Source organism: Mytilus galloprovincialis, chromosome 13 (genome assembly GCF_965363235.1).
Source record: "Mytilus galloprovincialis chromosome 13, xbMytGall1.hap1.1, whole genome shotgun sequence".
In the NCBI taxonomy this organism is placed as follows: Eukaryota; Metazoa; Mollusca; class Bivalvia; order Mytilida; family Mytilidae; genus Mytilus; species Mytilus galloprovincialis.
This window is the reverse complement of record NC_134850.1, coordinates 52,563,146-52,590,148: the sequence shown is the minus strand read 5'-3', so window position 1 is coordinate 52,590,148 and position 27,003 is coordinate 52,563,146. Positions and strand designations below refer to the sequence as shown.

The window sequence follows — 27,003 nt, the reverse complement described above, 5'->3', positions numbered from 1 at the left end:
AAATCTTAGTACAAGTTGAAATTCTAAGTACACTGATTCCTAAACAAAAATTAATGAATACATTTGTATTGCAAAGAGATATCCCCCCAGATTTTGTTTGGTTCAACCTTTATGTAACATGTCAATTCAAATATAATCTGATGGTCTTAGAGGCAACTATTCTAGGGTATTGCCCTCGTATTGTCATGCAATAAAAACAGCTCTACTGCACTTCTACACAATGAAAGAGACCTGATATAGTATTCAGTGGGATAACTATATTTGTCAACATTTTATCTGCTGTCATATCTTACATTCATACTATATTATGTCATTCTACAGTCTAAATGTGTAACTCAAACATCTTTAATAGTGTCTATTTCAGTACGACGACCTCAAGTTATATTTCATCAAAAGAATTTACAGTTCACAAAGTCAAGCCGTCAGCATATCTGCATGCATTTTTTTTTAATAATTGCCTTTCTGATATACACATTAACATGGCTAGAAAATTATGAGATTGTAATCATAATTAACTATAATACTTAATGGTATTTGGGAAATTATTAAATATTATATAATATAAACATATGTATATGTACTCAACGAAAATATTAATTTTGACAAACAGAGAGTGGTAAATTGAATAAAATATGTATTTCTGACGAGCTTTTTTTTACTCTACTGATGCATGTACAAATCTATTTTAAATTTTGGTTTAAGAATGCAATTTTGATTCACAGATGGAAAGAGAAATTGAGTGCATGAAAAAAACACCTGAACTTGAAGAAGAAAAAAGGTTTTTGTACAGGAAATACTCGAGGCTAATCCTTAGCTCAGCTCTCTATTAGTCGCAAGTTTTATTTCAGGAAAATGCATAAAAATTGGTTTTCAAATTACATTTGTTAATGTTATTAATAAAAACATCTTTTACATATTTGTTATCTCAAAATAATTCAAATCTTACACACCAGGTACTAATTTTAATGAACAATTAGGTAAAATAAAATGTTTACAGTAAATTTTCTTATCAAGCAAGGGAGATAATCCATGATTTTTTACAAAGTTATCATTTTAGACGTTAAGATTTCTGCTGAATGTAATGTGCTAGTATCATAATTTTTACAACTTTATAAGTTTGACTGCACAATTGATGGATCATCACCTAATTTGAGGCCAAAAAGCGAAACCTTTTTTCTTTGGTCTTATTTTTTTAGTCATCTGCAGTCCGAATGGAAGGGTTACTATAGTCATAAAAAGTTATCTTAAACAGATTAAGCCAGAAGTGTACAAAAACAGTAAAACAAACGACTTTTGCACAAAACAAAATTAAACATTTATTTTATTGTTTGGAAATGATCAATTTCACCTACTTTAGAAATTGGAATACTAATGAAGTTTATTTTAAGATCAATTAAATAATTACAAATCGATACAAAAAATACAGGATGTAGTCTCAAACTATTTTAAGAAAGACGTAGTTTTAGGCGTAAGCAATTGTAATGTACAATTTTTAAAAAAGTAAAATCGTCATGCATGTAAATTTATTCTGATACTTTGTACTGAATAAATTGACTTTGGTAAAAGCCATCTATTAATATTAGCTATTACAAATTATTCCACTAAGGAAACTTATATACACCTGTCTGACATACCTATCAAATAATTAGTATAGTAATTATACTTATATCACATGACATAGTAATTACTTCTTATTTACATTATTTGTATACACATATATAATCTATGTACAGCAATTGTCATAGGCGGATCCAGGGGGAGGGGGGGGGGGGGGCTTGATTCTTATGAAACCTGTGAATTTTATTTTAAAGGTTTTAAACAATATATAAATGCACATGCATAGTAAAATTGTTGATAAATTGTTGATAAATTTAGAGGGACCATCAAGATGAAAAAATTAATAGATCTGTTGTCACAAAATAACTGACCCAAGTCCAACCCCAATAATTTCACATACATTCACATAATAGCAAAGAATCTGTCACTTGAGAATACTACTATTTACTTTGCCATATAGTTGTAATTAGGCAGCTTTTTATCAATACAATCTACTAGTATTGGTTTGTTCTTATATGAGCAATATGACTGTGTGGCAGGATCTGTTTACCGTTCCAGAGCACCTGAGATCACCGCTATTTTTTTGTGGAGTTTGTGTTGCTCAGTCTGAAGATTTTGTATGTCGTGTTTAGTATACTGTTGTTTGTTTTTGGTCTTTTTTTGCCATGGCGTAGCCAGTTTATTTGTAACTTATGTGTTTGAATGTCTCCTTGATAACTTTAGCCCCCCCCCTTTTTTTAAAGACAGCACTAAGTTTATACTAACCACTTGTCCTTGGAGGAACTGATGGTGGAAGTTGGAGGATATCTAATCGTTCTACGAAATACTGACGCTGCTGCTCAGCTTGTTCTGATAGATGCTCCTTAGCTAAGGTTTTGCACAGGAAATCTTCTATGCCTGGTAACAACTCTAAAAAGACAAAGAAAAAAACAGAAAATTAACAATAGGAAAATAGAAATGACAAATCAAAAACAAAGAATACAAAATGTTACTCATGTTTAAACCTGCTTTATGTTATGGTTTTAATGTTTAAACCTGCTTTATGTTATGGTTTTAATGTTTAAACCTGCTTTATGTTATGGTTTTAATGTTTAAACCTGCTTTAAGTTATGGTTTTAAGACATTTATAATCATCAACACAATGATGCAAGCTGTCAAAAGAGAAACCAAAGGGAATCAAAAATTAGTTTCAGTCAACATGGTCAACGGAATCCACATGGACCCACAAAACTATTTAGCTCTGGATAAAGAATTTTGACATGAAAATTCTCAACCATCTGTTTTTAACCTAGTAATGATAATTGTCACCAAATTTTTTACCTTTTTGTCAAACATGCCATTTTTATCAATAGCTTATATTTGCCTATAATTTAATTGTCAAGCAAAAAATATTTGGAATTCAGTTTCACAAATGTCATACAATTATCATGCTAATAACCAGGTATAGTGCTAACATCTTATAATAGTTAAAGCCAGGGGTGGAGACTGCACATGTGGAGAGTCACTGCTAAACTATTTCTATAACTTAAACAGATGATAAATATTACATATTACTGCAACGAGGAAAACACATGATGTAATAATTGTATTGCAAAAACAATAACAAACTTCTATTGAAAACTGTAATTATAAACCTTCTGCCAACGACCTTATATTAGCTGGAATAATAAGTTATCATGCATTTTCAGTTATTTCTTTGAGAAAAATTCCTCTTTGCCTGAATAAGCTCAAGGAAGCTTAGGAATTATCAGATTGTTTTTAGAACTTTAATATGTTATCTTTATAAATTAAGATACCACTGAGGAAGCTATTTGCAAGAAATTGTCTCATCATTGAAGAAGACAGCAATTTGAATAGTAGGTCTCATGTATTGACATTATGTGTGCCTATTGCATAACTTATACAATTAATTTTAACCTAAATATCAGGGAAACACTCTCTGATATAGGTTATCATAATAAATCTAAATCCCTGAAACAGCTGCAATGTGGAATTGCATTTAAGATCATTTCAAGTCATTTTATATATCAATGGAATCATGCATTCTAACTCAGTACCTTAGACGTGCTGAGAGCTCTCTTTCAGATGTAAAACATTCAGAATATCATATCCATTGTATTAGCTTATGAATTTAAAAAAATTCTGCATTAAATTATTATTGGGATGTTGAACATTGAAAAAAAATTGAGATTTATAATGACAATTTCATGACATGCAATAATACAATCAAGATTTCTTAAATGTTTACTTTTGTGAAACCAGAGCAATCTCGATGTAATTTAGACAATCATAAAAATATCAGCTCATCTAGTCCCAAAAAAATACTTGTTCTTCAATATTCAGATACTCATTCAACAGAATGATTCATTTTTCCTTATCTTATTCAATTCTTCTTGTTACACATAAGACAATAAAGCAAATTTGCTACACAAGTGTTTTCTATCAAATCTCTATAAAAATCTCATAATCTACAAGCAATAATAAACAGCTACTAATTACAATACACTCAATAAAATATTAAATTGAATTTCAACAAAACTTAATTCAAAATCTATTATTACATCTTATTTATGCATTACAATAAGAGTTTCAATATAGAACTTGCTTTCTATAAAGATTTTAAACTCATTGTTGAAAAAAAACAAAAATGTAAAAATGTTTGAAGTTATAATCTTACGGCAAAATCTTTTAATATACAGAATATAAAAAGTTGCTCACCATGTAACAGAATTTTTATCTTTTTCAAATCCTCAACTTCAATGTCTGCCATTAAGAAACTTCAGGAGGAAAGATTCCTCCTTCCAAAAGATAAACGACAATAAATTTCCATCTCAGCCAAAACATCTGTCTGAGGATTTTATGAATGAATGTATCTTATCTCATACAGCTGCATTCGTTTACAAACAAAAATCTGATGCATTGTGAAAAGCAAAACTTCAGAAGGTAGATATATTATGTAGGAAAGATGATTTTATAATTAGAATAACATCATTTTAAATCATAAAAAAAATAAAATGGCTCATTTTACATAGATAAGAAATTATGCCAAGTTTTTGTGATTTTCAAAGAACATTATGTAACTCTCTGACAGAAAAAGGTGGGTAGCAAGGAATTTAAAGATGAACCAGAGGGCTACTATACAACAAAAATTCTTAACCATCAATACAGCTTTGTTACATTAAAAAAATTCTTGCATAAATGCTATTTCAGGTGGCCTTCGGCTGTTGTCTGCTCTATGGTCGGGTTGTTGTCGCTTTGACACATTCCTCATTTCCTTTCTCAATTTTATATTGTATCCCAGTTTTCAACTAAAATTTCAAGAGACCCTTTAGTAGTATAAGTGTGTCACTCTGAATTTAGCTGTCAACACTCAATAAAGTAGTAAAGGGAAAAAATATTAAGTAGAGAATATAGTAACAGGTGAAGCAGGGGTGGATCAAGCCATTTTTAAAAGGGGGTTCCTAACCCAGGATAAAGGGGGATTCCAACTACTTGTATATATATGTCCCCATTCAATTGCATTGATAGTCCAAGTAAAGGGGTTTCCAACCAAAGACCCCCTCCTTTTAGATCTGCCACTGTGAAGGAGGTCTTTCCATTTACAGATAGAATTATCTTGTATTTGTAATGTAGTGAGATGGATTTAAGTCACATTTTAATCTGGTACCAACTAAGAGGGTTACAGCATTTTAGCTTTCTTCAGGTATTTAGACCTTAGGTTGCAAGAAACAGCTATTAGCCTCTCAAAAATGTTTATATTTAGAAAAATAATGTTGGGCAAAATTAGAAGCTTTATATATACAAGCATCATTGCTGGTATGTAGTCTAAAATTCTCAAGAGGGGATATTTTAAATTAGTCTGGTAGAAAATAGAAGGAAACTGTTCTATTCAATTAGTTTAATACAAGTCATTGTGCGTAATATTGAACTGCTCAATTTCAGGAAGAAAGTAATATTTACGTAAGAAAATTGACTAATTAATAAAACCATTGCTATTTCTGTCAAATAAGTGCAACCACAAGTATTCCTGCACTTCATTAATGTCGAACAATTAAATTTTTAGTGCACGAATTCATTTGAAAAGATTGCAGCTTTCGTCATTGAAGATATTTCATACAATTTATAAAATGTCACTAACATCTCTTTATATGGTAACAACAATAGCGTAAGCAAACAGATTCATACAAAAGACACACAAAATAACCCATCGATCTTACTTAATGATCAATCAAATGATGGCTTTCAATTCAATTTTTTCAAGAAACTTGAGGATAAATGACGCAAATAGAGAGACAAAAAATATGCATGTTATTTATTTATTAAAATTGCTGCATGCATCTTGAACAATTTTTTTTTAGGACAACGCAAATATAATAGGGACAAAAAACATGCATGTTATTAATTCATTAAAATACTGCATATGTATTCTAGAACATTTTTATTGAGATCAGTTTTTGTTATTTCAGATAATTGTGTCGTGTGCTGCGAATCCTATTATATCACTGTTAACTGTTTTTATGAATGAGAAGAAGTTTTTCTTGATAATTTCTATTTCATATGAAAAGAAGGAACTACTGATGAATACTTTGCAGCAACCCATCAACAAACAAATTTAAGTCAATATAAATAAGAAGATGTGATATGATTGCTGAATGGGACATTATCCTCCACCAAAGACCAAGTGATGTAAAAGGTTACACAGGCATCACTATACCAATCATTCTCAAGGTCCCAAGACCTTGGGAAAATACCACTAAAACTTGATTTCATTTGCAGTAATGAGATATGTGTTACTGGATTGTTGGGTCTTACCACTGCAGTACAGCTTTAAACCACGAGCAAAACCCATACTACATAGTAACTTTTAAAAGTATGATTAAATCACATCAGCAAAAAACACATGAATATAAAAATGTACACACAAAATCAACAGAAGAATTAAAAATATAAGATTAACAGATTATTACATGCAAGAAGTCACCAGAAGGCCTAATATAAAGCTTTTAAAAATAATTTTAAAAAGTCATTTTGCATTAATGTATTTTAAGCCTTGAAAATCTATGAATGTGCCTTATAAGCAATAAGGAGCCTCTGAAAGGTCGAAAGATAGATTAGAATAACTGAGTATATATGTACATTGAATTTCTATCATCAATATCTCCTAATATTTAACTTCATTAGAGAGATTTACCAATTCAAGTTATAAAATTTTAATGCTATTTCAAAATAGAATTTCATCTGGGTTAAAATCTGTAATATACCAGCTTGTCTGAAGTTGAGGGTATGAATGCCCTTCATCATCAAGTGTTAAACATCTGATTTCTGCTACCGTTAGTGTTAATTGAGCATTAATTTTTAACCATCCATTGTCAAATCCCATTTTGAAAAGTTTAATTTAATTGTCAAATGTAGTAAAATATTTACCATCAGTGTTATTTTAGCAATTTGTTTACTGTCCTTTGTAATATCTTATGTGGAGTACCCCATCCCTACCCTCTTGTGTGTATATATTGTTTATGAACTGTTATGCAAACCTGAGCTCATCTGCTTATTTTAAAATATAATACAATACAACAAGCAGGTCTATGCATATATTATGTAATTGAATTTTGACACAAATTCATGGGTATCATATCTTTATGACTCAAGTAGTTCTGCATCCATTGACACTGCTGATGTATATAAATGATATTTTCAACCACCCCGAATCTTGAAGAGTAAACCATATGTTAAATGAAACACTTTAAAAGACATCTAATGCATAATTTGAAATAAGATAGTACACATTACTAATAAATCAAGTGTTATATAACAATTCTTATAACTTATTATTATGCCACTTTTTTTCTAAGGGGAATGTTGACCCCAGATATTATATTGGCCAGGCACCAAAAAAGTTTCATATTATTTATTGTCTATTAACAAAGTATGTGATCTTCCCTATTATATAATGTAAACTTAATATCTCAACAAAGAAGCATAACTTTTTGTAAAATTGATTACACCATTGCATCATTGCACAGGGTGATAATATGGTATTTCTCCACTGCAGACCATAACACTTAGGATTTATTTTACTTTAATTCTAAAATACATCTGTGCTAAATTTAATTTTCAACTTTGCTATCATTTATTTTGTCACATTTAATCACAAAAATTGTGTATTTGGGTAAAATTCTCATCTCTTACACATAAATTACACCCCCTTTCCCCTTTCCCTTAAACCCCCTGTAAATTCATATAATCATTTGGTAATAACTTCTTTTTGATTAGGTTATATTCTTTTGGAAGAGAACCATCTTATATGATTACAAGAAGAAGTAGGTCATGTAGGTTACATGTCAACAAGACAGCAACCCCAAAACAAAATACCATTTAGAGGTCAATAAGTAGTGTCCTTGTCACAATATGGACAGTGGTGGGACAGCAACCCAAAAACACAAATTCCATCCAGATGCATGTACTTTTTTCAATTTTTTCATCAACAATAAGAAAGAAATCCAACATGAATTAAGATGTACTAATTTACAACCACATATCTGCCTTACATTTTTTAAAGTCACAAATATACAATACTTTGGTGCATGTTATGATTTAATGTAATGTTTACAATTTGTCACAGAACACCTGCATACCTTGGACCTTGCATCTTAATGATTCTGAATAAAAACTATGACACTAACACACCTGGAAAAATTAATTACCTTAAACCTGAAGATGAATTTCATATGTTATATTTAGTTACAGGTAACTGTATCACACTTAAACCTCATGCACAAAATGTATTTAGTTTAAAAATTTCTAATTATACATTTAATACATGTAGTGTACAATAGGAGACACACACCCAGATATCCAAAAATTGTGCCAAGAAATTTTCATCCAAAGTCCTGAAGTTCGTGCAAATGAAAAAAAACAAAGAAGAAGTCTATCTACATGCATATCAACTTCAAGCTTCATATACACCAGGATCAGAATGCATGGATTTTGCAGAATATAAAATGATGAGCAAAAAGTGCAGAGTTGAATGATAAAATTAAATAGAGAACAGAGACAAATGACAAAACAAATAGAGAACTATAGGATGAAGAATAATGGTCAAAATATAAAAAGAAAAGAGAAAATGATTAAGAAAGTAAAGAAAATAAAGAAAAAAATAGGACACTGATGATGCCTCTGCTTGCATACAACATAATAAAGGGACATAACTCATGAACATTAAAAAGTACTCTACCAAAATTTAAACTTGATCTGTGTATTGTGCAAATAAACATTGTGTATAACTTTCATAAAGTTAATTAAGTTGAGGAAACATATAAGTTAGAGGAAAAAAAATCAGCATTTTTTCCATTGCAAAGGGGCATAACTTTAGAATGGAAAAAATGATGCCACTGAAATCCCAACTTAATCTGTATACATTTAGTGGTAACATTATAAATACTGTTATTGTTGTAAGAGTCATAACATTTGGTAGAGGCAAACTGAAGTAAGAGAACAGGAACGAAAATTTCAGCATTTTTTTCATTTGTAAAGGGGCATAACTCTAGAATGGTAAAAGTGAAACTTGATGTGTTTTGTGGTAATAAGCAATGTGTTTAAGTTTCATATAACAGTTGGTTGACCCAAACTAAAATTAAAGCACAGAAACTGATTTTGGAACGTATGGACAGATGTAGGAAAGTACAGACACACAATGGTAAAACTTTAATGCTCCCTCAAATATGTTGATGAGCATAAAAATGAAGGACCCCTTGTCAATCATTAAACCTCATAATATACATTATCAAAACTTTCAGTTTTCTGATAGAGAATTCTTAAAAAGAATATAATTCTAATTTAAAACATCTTAAAAACAAATAAAAACATAGAATTCATTCACAAAAACTTAAAGGTGTGGTTTCCGCTATGAATTTCATAAAAGTTTCACTCAAAAACAAATAAACAACAGAAAAACAGGATAAACATGTCAAATTTGTTATTCTTATGAATTTATTATTCTGTAAAAATGCAGAATAAACTATATAAGTTTGGCAATGTCTCTTAAAAATTTCATAATAATTAATTACTGTCACATTAGGTAAAGTGTGAAATGCTTAGGTGTGAATGGCCTCAATAAATGACAACTGACAGAAGGCAGGCGTCTTCCAAACTTTGAGAAAAAAATCTTTAGGAATAAAAACATAACTCAATAAAAAAACTTTATTTGGTTGTAGTCATCCATTAAATTTAAAATTAGCAAATATTTTTTAAGTAAGTGTCAACCTTTTCACATCTTTTTCCTTCTTTATATCCTATTTAACTTATACTATGCATTTTTAAAGATAAACCACAAGAAAACAGTCAAACCTGCATATGGCAACAACCTTACGACCAGACATAACTGACCCTTAAAAAGCTGGTGACATTTGATTTTGAGGCTGAAAATGAATAGATATAACTATAGTGGGACAAAAAGAGCACGACCTCAAGACCAGCTTTTTCTTCCTAGAGGTGACCTTTAAGAACAGGTTTTACTGTATTTACATGTGTGGGTTTTTGTAATGGAACACTTAGTTAAAGAGGTCTTCTTAATTCATCAAAGGTGCTAATTATAATTCATCAATATCTTGTTAATACTTTGACAACTGTACTCAATGATAAATCACACAAAAGACAAATTGGAGTCAAGGTTAAACTATACAACAAGTTTTTTTCTGAAAATTTACAAGTTTTCATGTAAAGAAGAGTCTTCATGCATGTAATATCAGCTGAAACCAATCTTTGCAAACTTTAAGATTGTTGACCTTTTTAGTGATGAAATTATTATGTCTCAAAAAAGAGAAGGGCAAAAGATAACAGAGAGGACATTCAAACTCATAGATCAAAAACAAACTCACAATGCAATGGCTAAAAAAAAAGACAAACAGACAAATAATCGGGGACACAAGAGAAAACATAGAAAACTCTGGCAGGTTAAGCAGATTCTGCTCAACATGTGGCACCTGTGGTGTTGCTCATGTTGGGCTATATATATTGAATTGATGTTATAATGTTCAGAGATTTGAAGTTCCACTAGGCCTGTACTCAGAAGAGGTACATACTGCTATTAAAGGCTGCTTTCTCATTTCTTTTATATAAAAACATGTAGGTAGATGAACCAGTATGTATAATTTGCATTTGAGGGAACAACAATAAAAAATTCGATAAATAAATGTCTTCAGAATTTGAAGATTCCTAGTATTGTTACTGTTTTAGTTTGCTCGAACATTCCTTTCATTTTTGTAATGGCCAAGAAAACTGATTCAGATGACTGCATTGTTGGATTGCTGTATTGTTGCCATGTATCTGTTTTCAGCCTACTACGTTTGTTACGAAATTAATGATCAACCTTGATACCTAAATGCCCTACCCTATATGTTTTTCTCTTGTGTGCATTTTGAAATTTCACAGATACCAAGTGAGGTTTGACATGACTAAATTGTTCCATTCACAAACCAACAAGAAAAAATAAATGTCAAAGATAAAACATGCCACTTATGCACCATCTTGAACTGAATATTTATATGTAAATGTCACCATTAGTTTAAGTTTTATTATCTAATCTGTGTCAAAATGCACATTAATGCAATACATGATTTGCCCTTCATGTGCATGCTCAAATATTAAACTTATGTATAAATATCAAATGATTATGTATTAGCAGTCATAATACAGGTATGTATGGGTCTTTTTCTTCCATAAATGTCCTTCTAAAATAGTACTGGAATTATCCAAAACCAATACACATGATTCTTAATTTTGACAAAAAGAAGCAGGATTTTTTACCTCAGTTGTACACCTTGTATCAACTGTTTTGATTTGACCGCCACTGACAACTTTGTGTAGAGGAAACAGACATCTGGCATACCAATGTGAACTCATTTAAATTTACGAAAGTAAAAACATTATTTTTTGCCACCTACCAAAAAATTACCACCTCCAGAATAAGAAATAAATACCTATTATAAAATTAATGTCTGTTTTGCCAAGCAACTTATGAACAACAACACATAAAAGAAAAGTATTTTAACCAAAAATAGTAAATTTTGTTTTAGTCTTAACCACACGAGGCAATAAGAAACCCACATCTATCAGAACAACATCATCAACAGCTCAGTGATAGAATTTTAAATTTTAAAGGAAATAATTTAAATTCAATTAAAATAAGGATTGGTTCATAATGGATCAGGTGCATGACCATTATTATGATTCTGACAATAATTAAAGTTCTTAAACTTTCTTTCAAGACATGGATTAATACACCCCCAAAAGCCCTTTAATGTAAGCACTGATCTGACATCTTGTTTTAATATAATTTTTATGTACACCTGTCCCCATTGGGAAGGTATCATTCCCTTTGATGTCTATACCTATAAAGGTGTAAACAGTTTTACCTGCAGAAAAGTTCAATTTTGTTATTTATGCAGTGACTGGGGAATTTGCAGTCGACCATGAACTGTAAAAGAACCATAATGAGAGTTTTTAATACTTGTTCACAAACTGTAAACAATATTTTTAAGGAAAATTACACCATTTCATGTCATGTTTCTTTATTTTACATTATTTATTGTTGTGCTTAGACTTAACATGTAATGCCACAGTTAAAATACAGCAATGTTTAAATTGATATCATCAAATCAGCCCTCATATGTTAAATCATTCGAAACTGCATGTTGATATAGCTTTTCAGCCCTTTGGCCAATACAGTAAGAATAGATATAAGAAGATGTGGTACAAGTGCCAATGCGATAACTCTCTATCCAAATCACAATTTGTAAATTTACAACGGTCTTCAACATTGAGGCTAATGGCTCACACCCAACAGCTAGCTAAAAAGGTCCAAAAAAAATGACAGAAAAAAAATCTGTATTTAACTGGGCAAACAGACGAAACATCACATCCTAATTATATTTTTGGATGTATTTTGGACTATACAAAACATTTTTTATCATACTCTTTTTCTTTTCTTTTTCTTATAAAGAATTGAAATCCGTACATGTATAATTATACTTCCATGGTGACTTGACAGTCAGACACCATCACCTACCTTTTATAGCTCAAACAAGATGTAATTATTTTTGCTTAATCATTTAGTCAAGGACTAATAAATTTCTTATTCTGTGTCACAATTTTACAGCTTTAGAGTTTAGACATGGATATCAATTTTCCCAAAATCTTAAAACAAGAAAAGATTTAGAGTATTTTAATTGGATAAAAATGGTAATTCATCTTTTCAGCATCTTATCTAAAACTTAAAATCAAATAATATGTTAAAACTTTTTAAATCGTATAAATTCTATATACAACAAGAGGCTCTCAAGAGCCTGAATCGCTCACCTGGTAAACAATGCCTTATTGAACATATTGAACCATGCCAGGCAAACATGTACAGCTAACAATTCTTCAATATTACAAATATATATATGACTTACTGTTTATAAATAAAGAAAATGAGACCAAAACACAAACACTTAAAACTTAGCAATGGACTGTGAAAATGAGGTCAAGTTCAAATAAAACCTGCGTAACCGACATATAGATCATAAAATATTTTCATACACCAAATATAGTTGACCTAATGCATAAAGTATTAAAAAAATAGACCAAAACTAAAAAAGTTAACTTTGACCACTGAATTATGAAAATGAGGTCAAGGTTAGATGACACCTGTCAGCTAGACATGTACACCTTACAATCATTCTATACACCAATTTTAGTAGACCTATTGCATATAGTATAAGAAAAACAGACCAAAACACAAAAACTTACCCCTATGTTCTATTTAAAGTAAGGGCGGCCATGTTTTTTGACGGATCAAAAATCGAAGCACACACTTTGTGCAGGATAATCTAAGGAACTATCATGCTAAGTTTCATCCAAATCCATTCAGTAGTTTCAGAGGAGAAGATTTTTTAAAGTTAGCAAATATGATGAACAAATAGTGAAAAATTGTCATTAAAGGACATTTACCCCTTAAGGGGTCAATTGACAATTTTGGTCATATTAACCTATTTATAGATCTTACTTTGCTGATCATTTTTGCTGTTTACAGTTTATCTTTATCTATAATGATATTCAAGATAATGACCAAAAACTGCAAAATTTCCTTAAAATTACCAATTAAGTGGCAGCAACCCAACAACGGTTTGTTTGATTCGTCTGAAAATTTCAGGGCTGATAGATCTTGACCTAATGAACATTTTTACCCCATGTCAGATTTGCTCTAAATGCTTTCGTTTTTGAGATATAAGCCAAAAACTGCATTTGACCCCTATGTTCTATTTAAAGTAAGGGCGGCCATGTTTTTTGACGGATCAAAAATCGAAGCACACACTTTGTGCAGGATAATCTAAGGAACTATCATGCTAAGTTTCATCCAAATCCATTCAGTAGTTTCAGAGGAGAAGATTTTTTAAAGTTAGCAAATATGATGAACAAATTGTGAAAAATTGTCATTAAAGGACATTTACCCCTTAAGGGGTCAATTGACAATTTTGGTCATATTAACCTATTTGTAGATCTTACTTTGTTGATCATTTTTGCTGTTTACAGTTTATCTTCATCTATAATAATATTCAAGATAATGACCAAAAACTGCAAAATTTCCTTAAAATTACCAATTAAGTGGCAGCAACCCAACAATGGTTTGTTTGATTCATCTGAAAATTATTGGGCTGATAGATCTTGACCTAATGAACATTTTTACCCCATGTCAGATTTGCTCTAAATGCTTCCGTTTTTGAGATATAAGCCAAAAACTGCATTTGACCCCTATGTTCTATTTTAAGTAACGGCGGCCATGTTTTTTGACGGATCAAAAATCGAAGCACACACTTTGTGCAGGATAATCTAAGGAACAATCATTTTAAGTTTCATTCAAATCCATTCAGTAGTTTCAGAGGAGAAGATGTTTGAAAAATTGTTAACGACGACAGACGACGACGACGACGGACGCCAAGTGATGAGAAAAGCTCACATGGCCTTTTAGGCCAGGTGAGCTAATAATAAGGAAGACTGTAAAAAAGAGTACTAAATATAAGTTTCATAGAAAACTGACCATAATTATAATTTTTATATAACATTTTACAGCCTAATCTTTTTATTTTCATAATATCATCAAAACTTTTGTATTAGTTGCATAATCTTATTATAAAAGGAACAATAAAATTCAATATACAGTTTAAAAAATTAGAACTTAAATTTTAAAGTTTAGTCAAGCATCAGCCTTCTCAACTAGTCAGAGAGGCATTATTATTTGACCAAAAACTGGTTCATCATTTAGGACAATGGAATATAGATTATAGATACCAGACAAAACATGACCTTGCCAGGAGGTCACCAATTAGCTGAATCAATGAACTGTCAAATTATTAATAAATCAATTCCTGTCTTTTAATCAGCTCATGGAGTTATTTCAAACAAAGCTTCCTAGATCACATGATAACCATGTGACATGTCAGACAATACAGAGGCTCCATCCTATACTGCCATCACAAAAACAACACAATTTATACCATTTAAAATATGAAAATTATAGATAATGATTTGGGTGTGGATTTTAACTGAATGGGAATTAGCTGACTTAAATGGCCTTAAAATAGTTGACATTAATTGTTTTGTGGTGACAAAACTGGTGGTGGCCAACAAAACATTTAATCTGAGTATTTTCAGTCCAAGGCCTGTTTACACATGCCATTATCAACTGTTTTAGGGCTGGTATTTGCTTCAATAAGCAAAACAAACACTGGATATATATTAATATAGTTTTATACACTTAATGTACTTTGATCAGAGAAAAAATACACTTGAAATTTTATTCAACTGCAGGCAATTTATTTACAACAAAATTTTTATACTGATTAATATATAAAAAGATCTCTATTGACCTCAAACCTTGCTGTGCACATAGTTATAAAAAATAAAGTTTTAACGAAAACTATTTTATCATATTTTAGAGAAAAAAAATCATTTTGATGTTGTATAATTTTCGTTTGAACTTTCTTCATTTAATACAACTTCACAATTTAAGTTTTAAAAAATTGCAACACATCACACATCAGGCATTTTTGAGTTAGGTAAGAGGATCTCATCCAGAATTCTAGAGAAAATGAATACCAAATCCAGAATCTCAAAATAGAAACCAATAAAGGCAACAGTAGTATACCGCTGTTCCAAAGTCATTAAATCAATTGAGAAAAAGCAAATCTGGGTTACAAACTTAAACTGAGGGAAACACTTCAACTATCAAAGGAAAACAACAAAACAACAGAAACACTTAAGTGCAACAAAAAACCAAACTACAATGCAACACACATACAAACAAACAATAAGATAACAAATGGCAAAACAAAACAGATTCAGGCTAGAACCCTCACTACTGCGTATTTAATAAATTTCCAATACTTGCAATTGTAAAATTCCTGAAAATAACAATAAAGCTTCTGTATAACAGAAACACCTTCTGTATAACAGACTAACACCTTCTGTATAACAGACTAACACCTTATTTTAAAGACTCTTATACATGTACCTCTACAGTAGTCAAGTTGGTGTCCAATCTCTCTCCAACTTCCAAAACTAAGCTGGCGAAAAAGTGTCATTTTATAAATCCAAATTCTTCATCTATTGGAATACACAATATTTATTTACTCCTGAATACATGTTCCTTGCATGTAAACAAAATATTAATATGAGTGCAAATCAATTCCACAATTAACATCTTATATGTCGATCTGTCAACAGTTGACCACAGAACTCAATTAGTTCAAATAAATATGTTAACCAGGTCAAAAACATAAGTGTCTGGGTCTTTTGAAGGATTTCATATTTTTGTTTAACATTTTTTTTCATTTAATATAAGAAATTAATCTCCATCAAAAATAAGACAGATAAGAAAAAAGAAAATTTAACATTAAGCTGGCAAACCAATGAAACATTGTTGTGGCAGAGTCTAGATTAATTGCTTCTCCTTATATTTTTTTCTTACAATTTCCCTTTTTGTACCTTACACCTCTCCTGAGGACACACCTCTATAAAAGAAAGAATCAATGACCACTAGGCCAATCCAACCATCATAAAAAGATGACCAGTACCCTACAGGTTACATGTATATTGTCTATAAATCACTTTATCTAATGATCATCAAAATATATCTAGCTTATGACCACAAAGACAAGGACAACCAATCAAGTACACCTTAAATGCAAAGGTATATTTTTGTACAAACTGTAATATGTTTATATATCTATTAAAATTCTTATGTTATAGTCTACCATATACATATGTGTGTTGCCAAAGCATGTAACTACTGATTTGCTATAAAAATAAAATTTAATGTGTGTATTGCTGTGTGTTTGTTTTCGGGCGGGCAGTGCATTGGCTAGAGGTATAGGAGGGTTACGAGAGCTCACAAAACATTAAGCTAGCATGTATCAATCTTTCCATCAAAGGCCAAAAAGAGATTACTGGTACTTTTTTTTTTAATTTTGATTTGCACTTCTCAATTGACCATATACATTTTATAATACATGCTTTTTTTTTTACTAAAAAAGGGTCCAAAACAATTCTATCTTATATTAATGTTCAAATTTAACATTGCAATGTCATTCACACAAATACATTATACAACCTTTTATTTCATCTAATTCGTTTCCTACTTTTTATATTTTCCTGATCAGACAATGTAATGAAAGCTCCATATAAACCTAAATAAAAGGTTTCATTTTACTCATTTTTCATGTGCTTTTAAAAGTTAATTATAAAAAAAAGTCACAACACTTACACAGTAAGGTGATACTGATTTACCTCACTGAGATAAATGTAAGCTGTCATCATAAAAAAAGTCCTTGAAAAAGCCCAATTTTGTGGATTGTTTAAAAATCTTTGAAACTTTTGTTTGAATTAATCCATTTGAATGTGGACCACCTAAGGACCCCCCCCCCTTTTTTTTTGGTTTTGACTTGCTCAGCCTTTAATCGTTATATGTAGCAATTCGTAAAATTGGCAATCATACCACATCTTCTTACTCTTATTGTTTGTTGTTATTTTTTTTAAAGAAAATAACTTGTTGATTAATGAAAACTTATAAATAGAATCACTGTAAACAATTTAGGAACCCTTAAAGCTAGCCAAAATTGTTTTGATGGGTGTTTCTTAGTCATCAACAAGTATTCTATATATCTATATGTGTAGGTAACAATATATAACCTGCAAAATTATCGATTCATTTTCAATCATTTAAATCCTTTTTATATAAAATTTCAAGTAAGGCGTTATAAATTTAACACCTACAAGTTTTGGGATTAAAATTCCTAAAACTGTCAAGGTTTTAATCTTTTGAAGATTATAAAAGGCTGGATGATGTGTATAATTTAAATATAAAAAGTTACCTCAACATGGGGTACATTCATACACAATGTTTTTCTCAAACTTCATTTACTTTACAATTCTGATGAAATTTCAGATGACATCACACATTTCTCTTTCTTAAAACTTTATAGAAATTTGCTGTAGGCGTTAAAAGATGTTGAGAATTGTAATTCCCAGAGAAAAGGTATTCAAAATAATGAATCATGCTCATACTTATGTGATAGATTTTTTTTTATAACAAATTCAATTGCATTCTAGTATGTTTATGAAGTTCTGCATATATACAAATCATGAAAGAAATCTGTTTTTTTAGTTTCCAAAATTGAAAAAGCTTTTTGCTATAAAGGTATTTAATTGAAATGACAAAAAACAAAAATTAATACCAGTAACTACATTATATAACAATAACATAGATAACATTCCTTATTCACTAACTGAATGAAGGTATCAAACCACATTTTGAACTTAAATTTTAAGTCTTACAGGAAGTTTTTCACCTCAAGAGAAATTTAATGTGCTAATTGTAGGTTATCGTAATATATTATTATCTCCCCTTAAATTAGCAGTTAGACATCAGAAAGATACATAAATTGTCACAGCAATGGGAAAACTTCCTATGATCAAAGAAAAACTATATAATTATAGGAATTCTATACTTTTAACAAGTTTCTTAAGTTTCTGCACAGTCAATACAGTTTTCAGGGGCGTAGCTAGGTGTCCATTCAACTGTAGGCACAAATAGGCAGGGGGTCTGGGGGCTGCTCAAGGCCCCAAGCAGGTCCAGGGCAGAGCCCTGGTAGGGGGTTCAGGGGGGCAAAGCCCCCCTTACGGAAAATAGATTTCAGCGTTTTGGCTGCAAAATTTTATGCACAAAATTTTTTTGGTTATTTAATCATGATAATTATAATATACATGATGAAAAGTTTGAAGAATTAAGAATAATTTACCATAGCATCTGAATGGTGAATTAAATAACGCAGTACAATTGGAAAATCAAATATTAAAAAAAAATTTACAATATGTACTGCCCAGCATAGATCCGCGTATCCCTTTAATTAAGTAGTACACCCTGTTTGGTATTTTCAAATCTATTCCGTTATAATCGATATATACGTTTAACTTAATTGATAATACATATTCACGATCCTTCATTAAAAAGATAGGCACGTGCACGTAAACACTGATATTACTATATAATAACACTATCCTTTTGGCTAGAAAGACACCAACCATCAATCTTTTGATTCTTAAACCTTCACCCTAGCCACACAAACACATACACACATAGTCGATGCCTAATGCAAAAGTTCTGTTCTGTTCATACTAACGTAACAAAATTCAAGAAATTCGTATTTCTTTATATCCCGCTCTACTGTAAAATTCCTACCTGCTTAGGAATTTGAATAATTCTGGTCATTACACGTAGATCTGAGAGTACTCAAAACTACTGGAAGCTATTTGATAGATTGATTTTTAAACATCCAGTGTAAAATATTTATGCAAGTTTAGAACAAAAAAAAAACATTGATTATTTACAATAAACACAACAGGGAGCTTAGTCCTGTAATAGGTGTTGTACAGGACGAAGATCTGGAAATTTGAAAATGCCATGCATTGGAAAATGAGGGATTATTGGATAGGAGCAGAAACTTTGCCTTTCAGTAGACCAACTACGAACTCCTCAAAGAGTGGCATTCTCTCTACAACTAAGCATAATATTAAATTTCCCCATTCTGACCAGACGTGACTACGTATTTATACATCCTGCATGCACTGCCAAACGGACGACCAACATTGGCAAGTCGGGTGAAGACAAAGTGGAAAGCTAGTTGAAAACTAACAACAACTAATTAATAATTCATGTGTCTAAGTTGAGGTTCATTTAAGTCTTTTGTTGATATAATTGAAATGATCTGAACCAAAGTTCTAGTTTATAGTTTCTATATAAGGTACACACATAAAAAACATTCAATTCTATCCAATATTCCATTCACTAAGGACGAGAGACTAGTGTACACATGACATTCGATAATTAGAGTTGGGACAACTTCACTGAGTTCATGTACATATAACGTTGTTTGTAATGCACAATGTATTTGTGAAAAAAAAATATGTGTAGGCACGTGCCTAAAGTGCCTAACGGCAGCTACGCCCCTGGTTTTAGATAGTTATCCAATGTAGGTCATCAATAGTACTCTTTGAATGGGGATGGGGTCAACCAACCCATCAATGAAGGACATGTCAATTTCAAGGTGAATCTAATCATGTTCTTATTCTTATACATAAAATATCAACAAAGTGAATTCATTGAAAAGTTTAAAAAGTTTATCCAAAATATTACAGAAAACATGGGTTGAATTTCAATTTCACTGTTAATTTCAGCGCCTCATCATGTCCTCATGGCTCATAATTATAAAGAAGCACTTGCAATGTTAATTGTATTTAAAGCAGACTATACTTGAATGGTCACTCATGGGTTTCATTTCAATTTCACTGCTTATTTCAGCCGCCTCAGCCTCATCCAATAATTATAGAGTAGACACTTGCCATTGTGATTGTATTTGAAGCAGACTATAATTGAATGGTAGTGGTGAAGTGTATCTTGTTATTAAACTGTGATTAGGTGGACTTGTAAAGTACTTCTAACACTTCAATGACTATTGATAATAAATTGGAGATCAGTAAAGTAGCTCTTGTTATCACCTCTAAAATCCACACATAGTCTCTTGTTCAATTACCGAACATTTAAAAAGAAGGTTACTGGTACTGTCAAGTCTTCACACTTAAAGCCAAGGTCAGACATATTATGTAAAATGTGGCATAATAGCTTGGAGTATTAATTACCAAATCTATCAGTATTATCAGCCAAGAAGGTATTAACCACAGTATGGAATCTAGAACTGTATCAGCTAAAATTAATACTGTAAATTGAGAAATTATTGCCAGGTTTTAATTATGCCACTGGGTAATTATTGAAATTAAAAGAACTCACATTTTGATATCTGATACTAATATCTGTATGCAGATTTTCTTTAAATCGTGATAATTAATCTCACATCTATATATGTTCCAGACCATACAAGTATTTGGACCGTACGCGTAAGGTCCAGACCATACATGTTTTGGTATCATATGGGTTAAATTTAAAAAAAAAACAATTACCAAAAATTTGTAGCTTTAGTTCTCCAAGATGCTACTTTTACATTAGATGGAAAGTGAATAAGCATACAATTGAAATTAAATGTTTGTTTAATTCTATATCTGAATCCCATTTTTTTACTCTCGCTCAAGTTTATGCACTAAACATGCTATTAAACTACCACAAGAAATGTTTTTTTTTTTTTTTATTATTTTACATTTACATGTTTGCAGTTCATGCATGTTCCTTTGCATATGCATTTTTTTTTTTTAAAGTTCACAAATATTAAAAAACAATTGTCCTTGTACCTTTTTTTTACATCCATTAACCTCAATTTCAATGACCATACTGGCCTTTAATTAATGTATTACTGACATGCTAATTACAGGAGATTAACATTAAACTAGCGTGACCTTTTTAAAAAGTTAGAATATTTAGTTTTTATTTCAATATCAATTGAACTTTTTATATTTATTTGAGATATAAGATTTGATGATCTGTTATTTACATTTGTATCTGATAAACTTGACCATCTTCTTATTATCCGTCAGACTGTATGTGTACGGTCCCTCCGTATGGGTATTTTGAAAAAGTATGCATACGGTCCAGACCGTACGCGTACGGTCCAATTACTTATACGGTCTGGAACATATATATATTCTTATCCAATTTTTAAGATAGAAATAAATTCTTAAATTACAGTTGTCAGACAAGTATTTAGGGGGTGGAGGGAGAGCAGGTAGGGATTACAGTCAAATTATTATGGAAAGAAGAACAGTTACTTTTTTGTGTTTAACCGTCTGTTAAAATTCATTTTAATGCGACACTAGAATAAAATTTTTAAAAATTGTAAAAAATATTTACAGATTGCCAAAGATCTGATCATACTTTCATCGAATTGTTTGAAGGACAAAAATTGAAATACTTTCTTGTGAACTAAGATGTACCACTTGCAAGGTTTGGACTTGTCAGACACCGACAGCTACATTTAATACAAGAAAAGTAGTAAAATTGTACACCAATTATGTATACATTTCATTTAAAAAGTCCAAAAGAAGGGTCATAAAAATTGTTTAAAGTAAAACCAAAACAAACTTTGTAACATAAACTGTATAAGTTACTCAAACTGCATTAACTTTTTGACTTTACATCATAAATAATAGATTTTAAAAGGGTGCTAAAACTACCATTAAAAGCATGCTTCGGTTCTCATTTTATGCATATAGCTAGGATGATTGCATAACTAATAAACGCCTTTGTCAATATTTCTCATCCTGACACAAATTTAAATTATATCTAAGAAGATTTTTAATTTACTGCATCTCAGATTTCTTTGGGTTATTTATAAATGCAATAATTATAGATATTAAATTTTTTCTGCCTGTAAAAAAAAGCTTTTAACACCTACATTTTATTGTTATTTTAACACTTCAGTACATACAATTGCTTGGGAATGTTTAAGTAAAACAAAATTCCCAAATTATTACATGCATTTTAGAATATTTCCACTTTTTGATGAAAACCATTCAACTGAACAAAACATGTTCAAATTTTTTTATTGGAAAATATAAATCATCCATAAAGACACATTATATTTCTTGTCATTTATTTCTACTTTGAATTTTATGTGTCTTTTTTGTGACATTATATAATCTTGTACTTTCCAATTCAAAATTTTCATTTCATACATACAAATTTATTTGATTTTTAAAAATTTGTAATTTTGTCACTCTCTTTCAATAAAATGTTAAGAATAATCCTCAATTGTACTAACTATACTGGAGGTAAACAACTAAACAAATAGGAATCCTTCAGGTGTACAGTGAATCTTTTAACAGTAATGTAATAAACAGCAAAACGAAAGAAGAAAAATTTCAAAAGACAAGACCAATCAACAGATCAGCCAAAAGATTTGAATATATACAATGTACCAGCATTCTTTGATTCTTATCAATACCTCAATAAGATTTAGACCTAAAAATAGTTTGACTTGTCAACGAAGTTTGATTATTTCAAATGATTATTAATATTCCATCTTGTTTCTTCATATTATATTCATTAATAGATAACTAGACACAGGTAGCAAAATATGAAAATGCATAAAAGTATCAGTTAATTCATTATATATATAGATATTCAGATGCAGAAGCAGATTATTTTTTAAGGGTGGACCTCAACTAAACAACACTTGGAGTGAGGCAATGCCATATAGGTCTATCTATTAACCATGTACGTACCGGTTTGTAGCTCCATAATTATAAGAGAGGAGGTCTTAATCTGCCTCTGATTTTTACATTATTGTTAAATGCATGTTCTAGCCGTAAACATTTGTCTAAGATTTGTTTCATGGTGCAGGTTTACCTGTTGGCTACAGCTTTTAACCAATCAATATAATCAAAAGCCAATGTTTTTAAAGGAATTTTTTTATATTGTACGACTGTATACCCAGAGCATTGACTGTATATCATCGATATCGTGCAGCATTTTACCCAGAAGTATCATGTAACAATTTAAAGGATAAAGGTCACGAGACATGATAAATGGAAGATCTTCTTACTTTGTTTGGCGGTGTATCAAATTCAACCAACCACAAAAATAGCTAGAAGATATAAAGCTTGCGAAAACCGCACTGATTTTCATGTCACATAATAATAATTTCTGAAAAACCACATCATATTTCATTAAGCTGATATTAGTTGTGTCAAACATACAGCTTTGTTGTATGAACAGTTGTTTGTGATGTTGTTTTTGTGAATTTATGACTATTAATGGTTTGTTTTAACAAGGGGTCATTTTTCAAAATGGGTTTTCATGACATTCAATATTTACATTTGCACGTGTTGACATGTTTAGAAGTTCATTACACCCAGATCTTGTTTTCTGATTTTTAAACAATGATCAAATCATAAACTGTCCTTAAAAGATACTACTTACCAAGTTTGCATTATTTAGTGATAAATAAATCAAATATTATCAGAATTGCATGTTGTCTAATTGATATTCCATGTCTCTGATAATCTGAGAGTCTAACTTGTTTTCTATGAAATATGTCAATGCTTAGTGCATTTCTTAATATTATTTACTTAAAAAATAACTCATTACAAGGATTTGAAACTGACTCTAATATGTTCTTGGTCATTGTTGAAGGCTGCACAGTTACCTTTAATATCATTAGATCTCTGGTGAATTAGTTGTCCAAATCGGGAATCATACCATATTTTTGATCAGTTTGGCATTTCCCAAAATTCACTAATCAATGACTCTCCAAATAATTCAAATTATATTTGTACTTCTTAAATATTTTGATATATTTGATTTATTTAACAGCAAATGATCATATACATGTATACATGTATTGTGAGAAAAAAATACGCTGTCATAATTTGTTCCTGTATTGTTATATCAAATCTGATAAGTTTGCACCAGGAACATGTATTTATTATGACATGGTCACACCTTCTGCCAATGCTTTTTATCTACTTTTCAATTATTAAATATTAATACTACTAAAAAGACAATAGTAACATACATTTAATAAGTAACTTTGCCCAATAGAAAGTTCAAAGGGCATGTTATTGCTACCTAGTTGTGAAAATCACTCCAGTTGATATTGATCTAGGTTATTGACTGGATAATAATTATTGACTGGGTATAATAACTGAGGTAATGTTACATAACAACAAGTGAAAGTTACAATCAATATGGAGTAATTATTTGAAGTTAGGACAAGTGTGAAAATAGTTTGTTTAGACAGCTTTGTAAATATATGTGAAATGGAAAAAGATGAGCTATATTTAGTATAGTGACATGGTAGGGGAGGGGATAATAAATTGATGAAAACTTGTAGTTTTGGACTTTCTTCAATACATGAATAGATTGGAATAATTGGAATCAATTATTGATCACCAAAAAAATAAGCCTTAAAGTCATAACAGGTAAATAGCGATTGTTTCCCTTATCTATTTCCAAAAGTTTGAATAAAGATGAAAAATTGAAAATTGAAAAGATTGTCTTTTATTATCATTTATAACTTCCCAAGTCAGCATCTAGTTTTTGATTTTTTTTTTATAAAATAAATTATTTCAACCATATATTTTTCAACAATTAAAATATTGTAAAATTTTATAAATAATTTCAATATTTTGGCAATTATCTAAATAACACTGCACAATAGTGTGATACATGTATATGTAAAAGTTCCAAAATCTTGTTACTTTAAAATAATACATTTCCATAAAAAGTAATGGGCTGTGGTATCAAAACAACTCTCAACTTCTAAACACTCAAATATTTCACAACAAAAAATGTGTAATTCAAGGACGTAAAACATGAAGTTGACGTAGAGTAATTAAGAGATGTATCTTCATTATTCAGAGGTCAAACCTTTGGAATATCAGGTGCAGTTTTGACAAATTGTTGTTTGTCTTGTTTGAGGTCATATAACTACCACAGTTAAAATTTACGACAACACAAATATTTGTCTTTGACAAGACACTGTCATAAAGCTAGAAAAACTAATTTTTTATCGCTTAAGGAATTAATAAACAAGGATTTTTTTTGTTTTTTTTTTATATATGAGCTGCCATGGATAGAAATTGACCTTATGCAAAAGAATATCAATACATATGTTAACTTTTTCTGGTTGAAAAAATCTCTATGTAATGTCTGTTATCTTTTTGAAAATTTATTTGTTCTTAGAAGACAACAAAACAGACCAAAATTAATCTCTTATTTTGTATTTGAATGTTCCAAAATCGTTCAAAATCTTAAACATGTACATATATACATGTACTTGCATAAGGTGGATTTCTATCTGACATAGCTCATATATTGACAATATGAATTCCTACAAACAAAATTTAAGATGAACACTTGTAAAAAGTTTGTATAGTTGAAAACAGCTAGAAACATAATTTCTTTCAGATTTTTTAAATTTTGAGTTTGCCACCTGTTAAATTTTTCAGTCCACATCTTCACTAACATTGTACTATAATGAGAAATATCAATAAAAAATTCTAATGTATGAAACTTTAAAGGGTCATTATCAGTGGTCAGTTAGTACATATCTATTGAGACACCAATAATCATTACTTTAGTTTATTGCTACAGCCATAATACATAATTTAAACAAATACACATTCGGTATCACAAACTTAATTACCCTTAGGCTCAAGATAAGCTTCTCTTTCTACCCATTTAAACATTTTCCGAAGTGTTGACAAACAATCAAATCTTATCGACTAGTTCTTGACCCCCAGTATATGTATAAACATCTCAATGATAATGAGTAATCTGATAAAAAAAATATTTAGACACGACCGAACAGTCCTGAAATCACAAAAAAAAGAGAAAAAAATACCAGTAGCATAGAATAAATGGAACATGTGTTACTCCAAACAGATAAATTGTACAGTTTCACTCACCTTCAACCTTGTCCATTTGTCCTAATAAAATATTAAACACCATAACTGAAAATATCCATTCACAACACAACTATATTATCCCATATTTACACTTTTTCATAACTGACACTTTGTTAATTCTAAATTGAGAAAGATACTTGTCCTGTCCCAAGCACTGTCGTTTGTATTCTGTCAGCTGATAGTACCGCAACGCTTTGTGTACAATGTTTCTTTGGGTTTACCTTTAAGGAAGAGCGATAAATTCAGACTTCCGAACAACAAGATAAATTTCCCGGGAAAAAATAAAGCGAGATAACTCAAGTCCGTTTTTGAAATTAAATAAGTGAAAATTCCTTTATATCGCTAAATTATACATATTGAAAATTTACTTTTAAATACATCAATACTCTAAGTAATACAGTCAACAAATAAAAAAATATAACATTAGCCAAAGAAAGCTAGCCCAAAGATTCAAAACATAGGTAGACGAAACACTAACAATGCCCCTGCAAAAAAGAA

The 27,003-nt window shown here is 30.3% G+C and overlaps 1 protein-coding gene across 4 annotated transcripts in view; it reads right to left on the bottom strand.

Annotated features, from left to right (window-relative positions):
• LOC143057498 (uncharacterized) overlaps positions 1-26,702 on the bottom strand; it is a 54,338-nt gene extending 27,636 nt beyond the window's left edge. Inside the window, exons 1-2 of one of the 4 annotated variants that reach the window (XM_076230807.1) lie at positions 26,506-26,702; positions 2,323-2,466 (exon numbers count right to left, since the gene is read on the bottom strand). In XM_076230807.1, the coding sequence (XP_076086922.1) occupies positions 2,323-2,466; positions 26,506-26,548 (187 nt within the window). In that variant the 5' untranslated portion in view covers positions 26,549-26,702. Of the gene's footprint in view, positions 1-2,322; positions 2,467-4,275; positions 4,419-16,105; positions 16,294-26,243; positions 26,302-26,505 lie in introns of those variants that run through there. The other 3 variants (XM_076230808.1, XM_076230805.1, XM_076230806.1) reach the window with 3 other exon arrangements.
• Between the last annotated feature and the right edge of the window lie 301 nt (positions 26,703-27,003).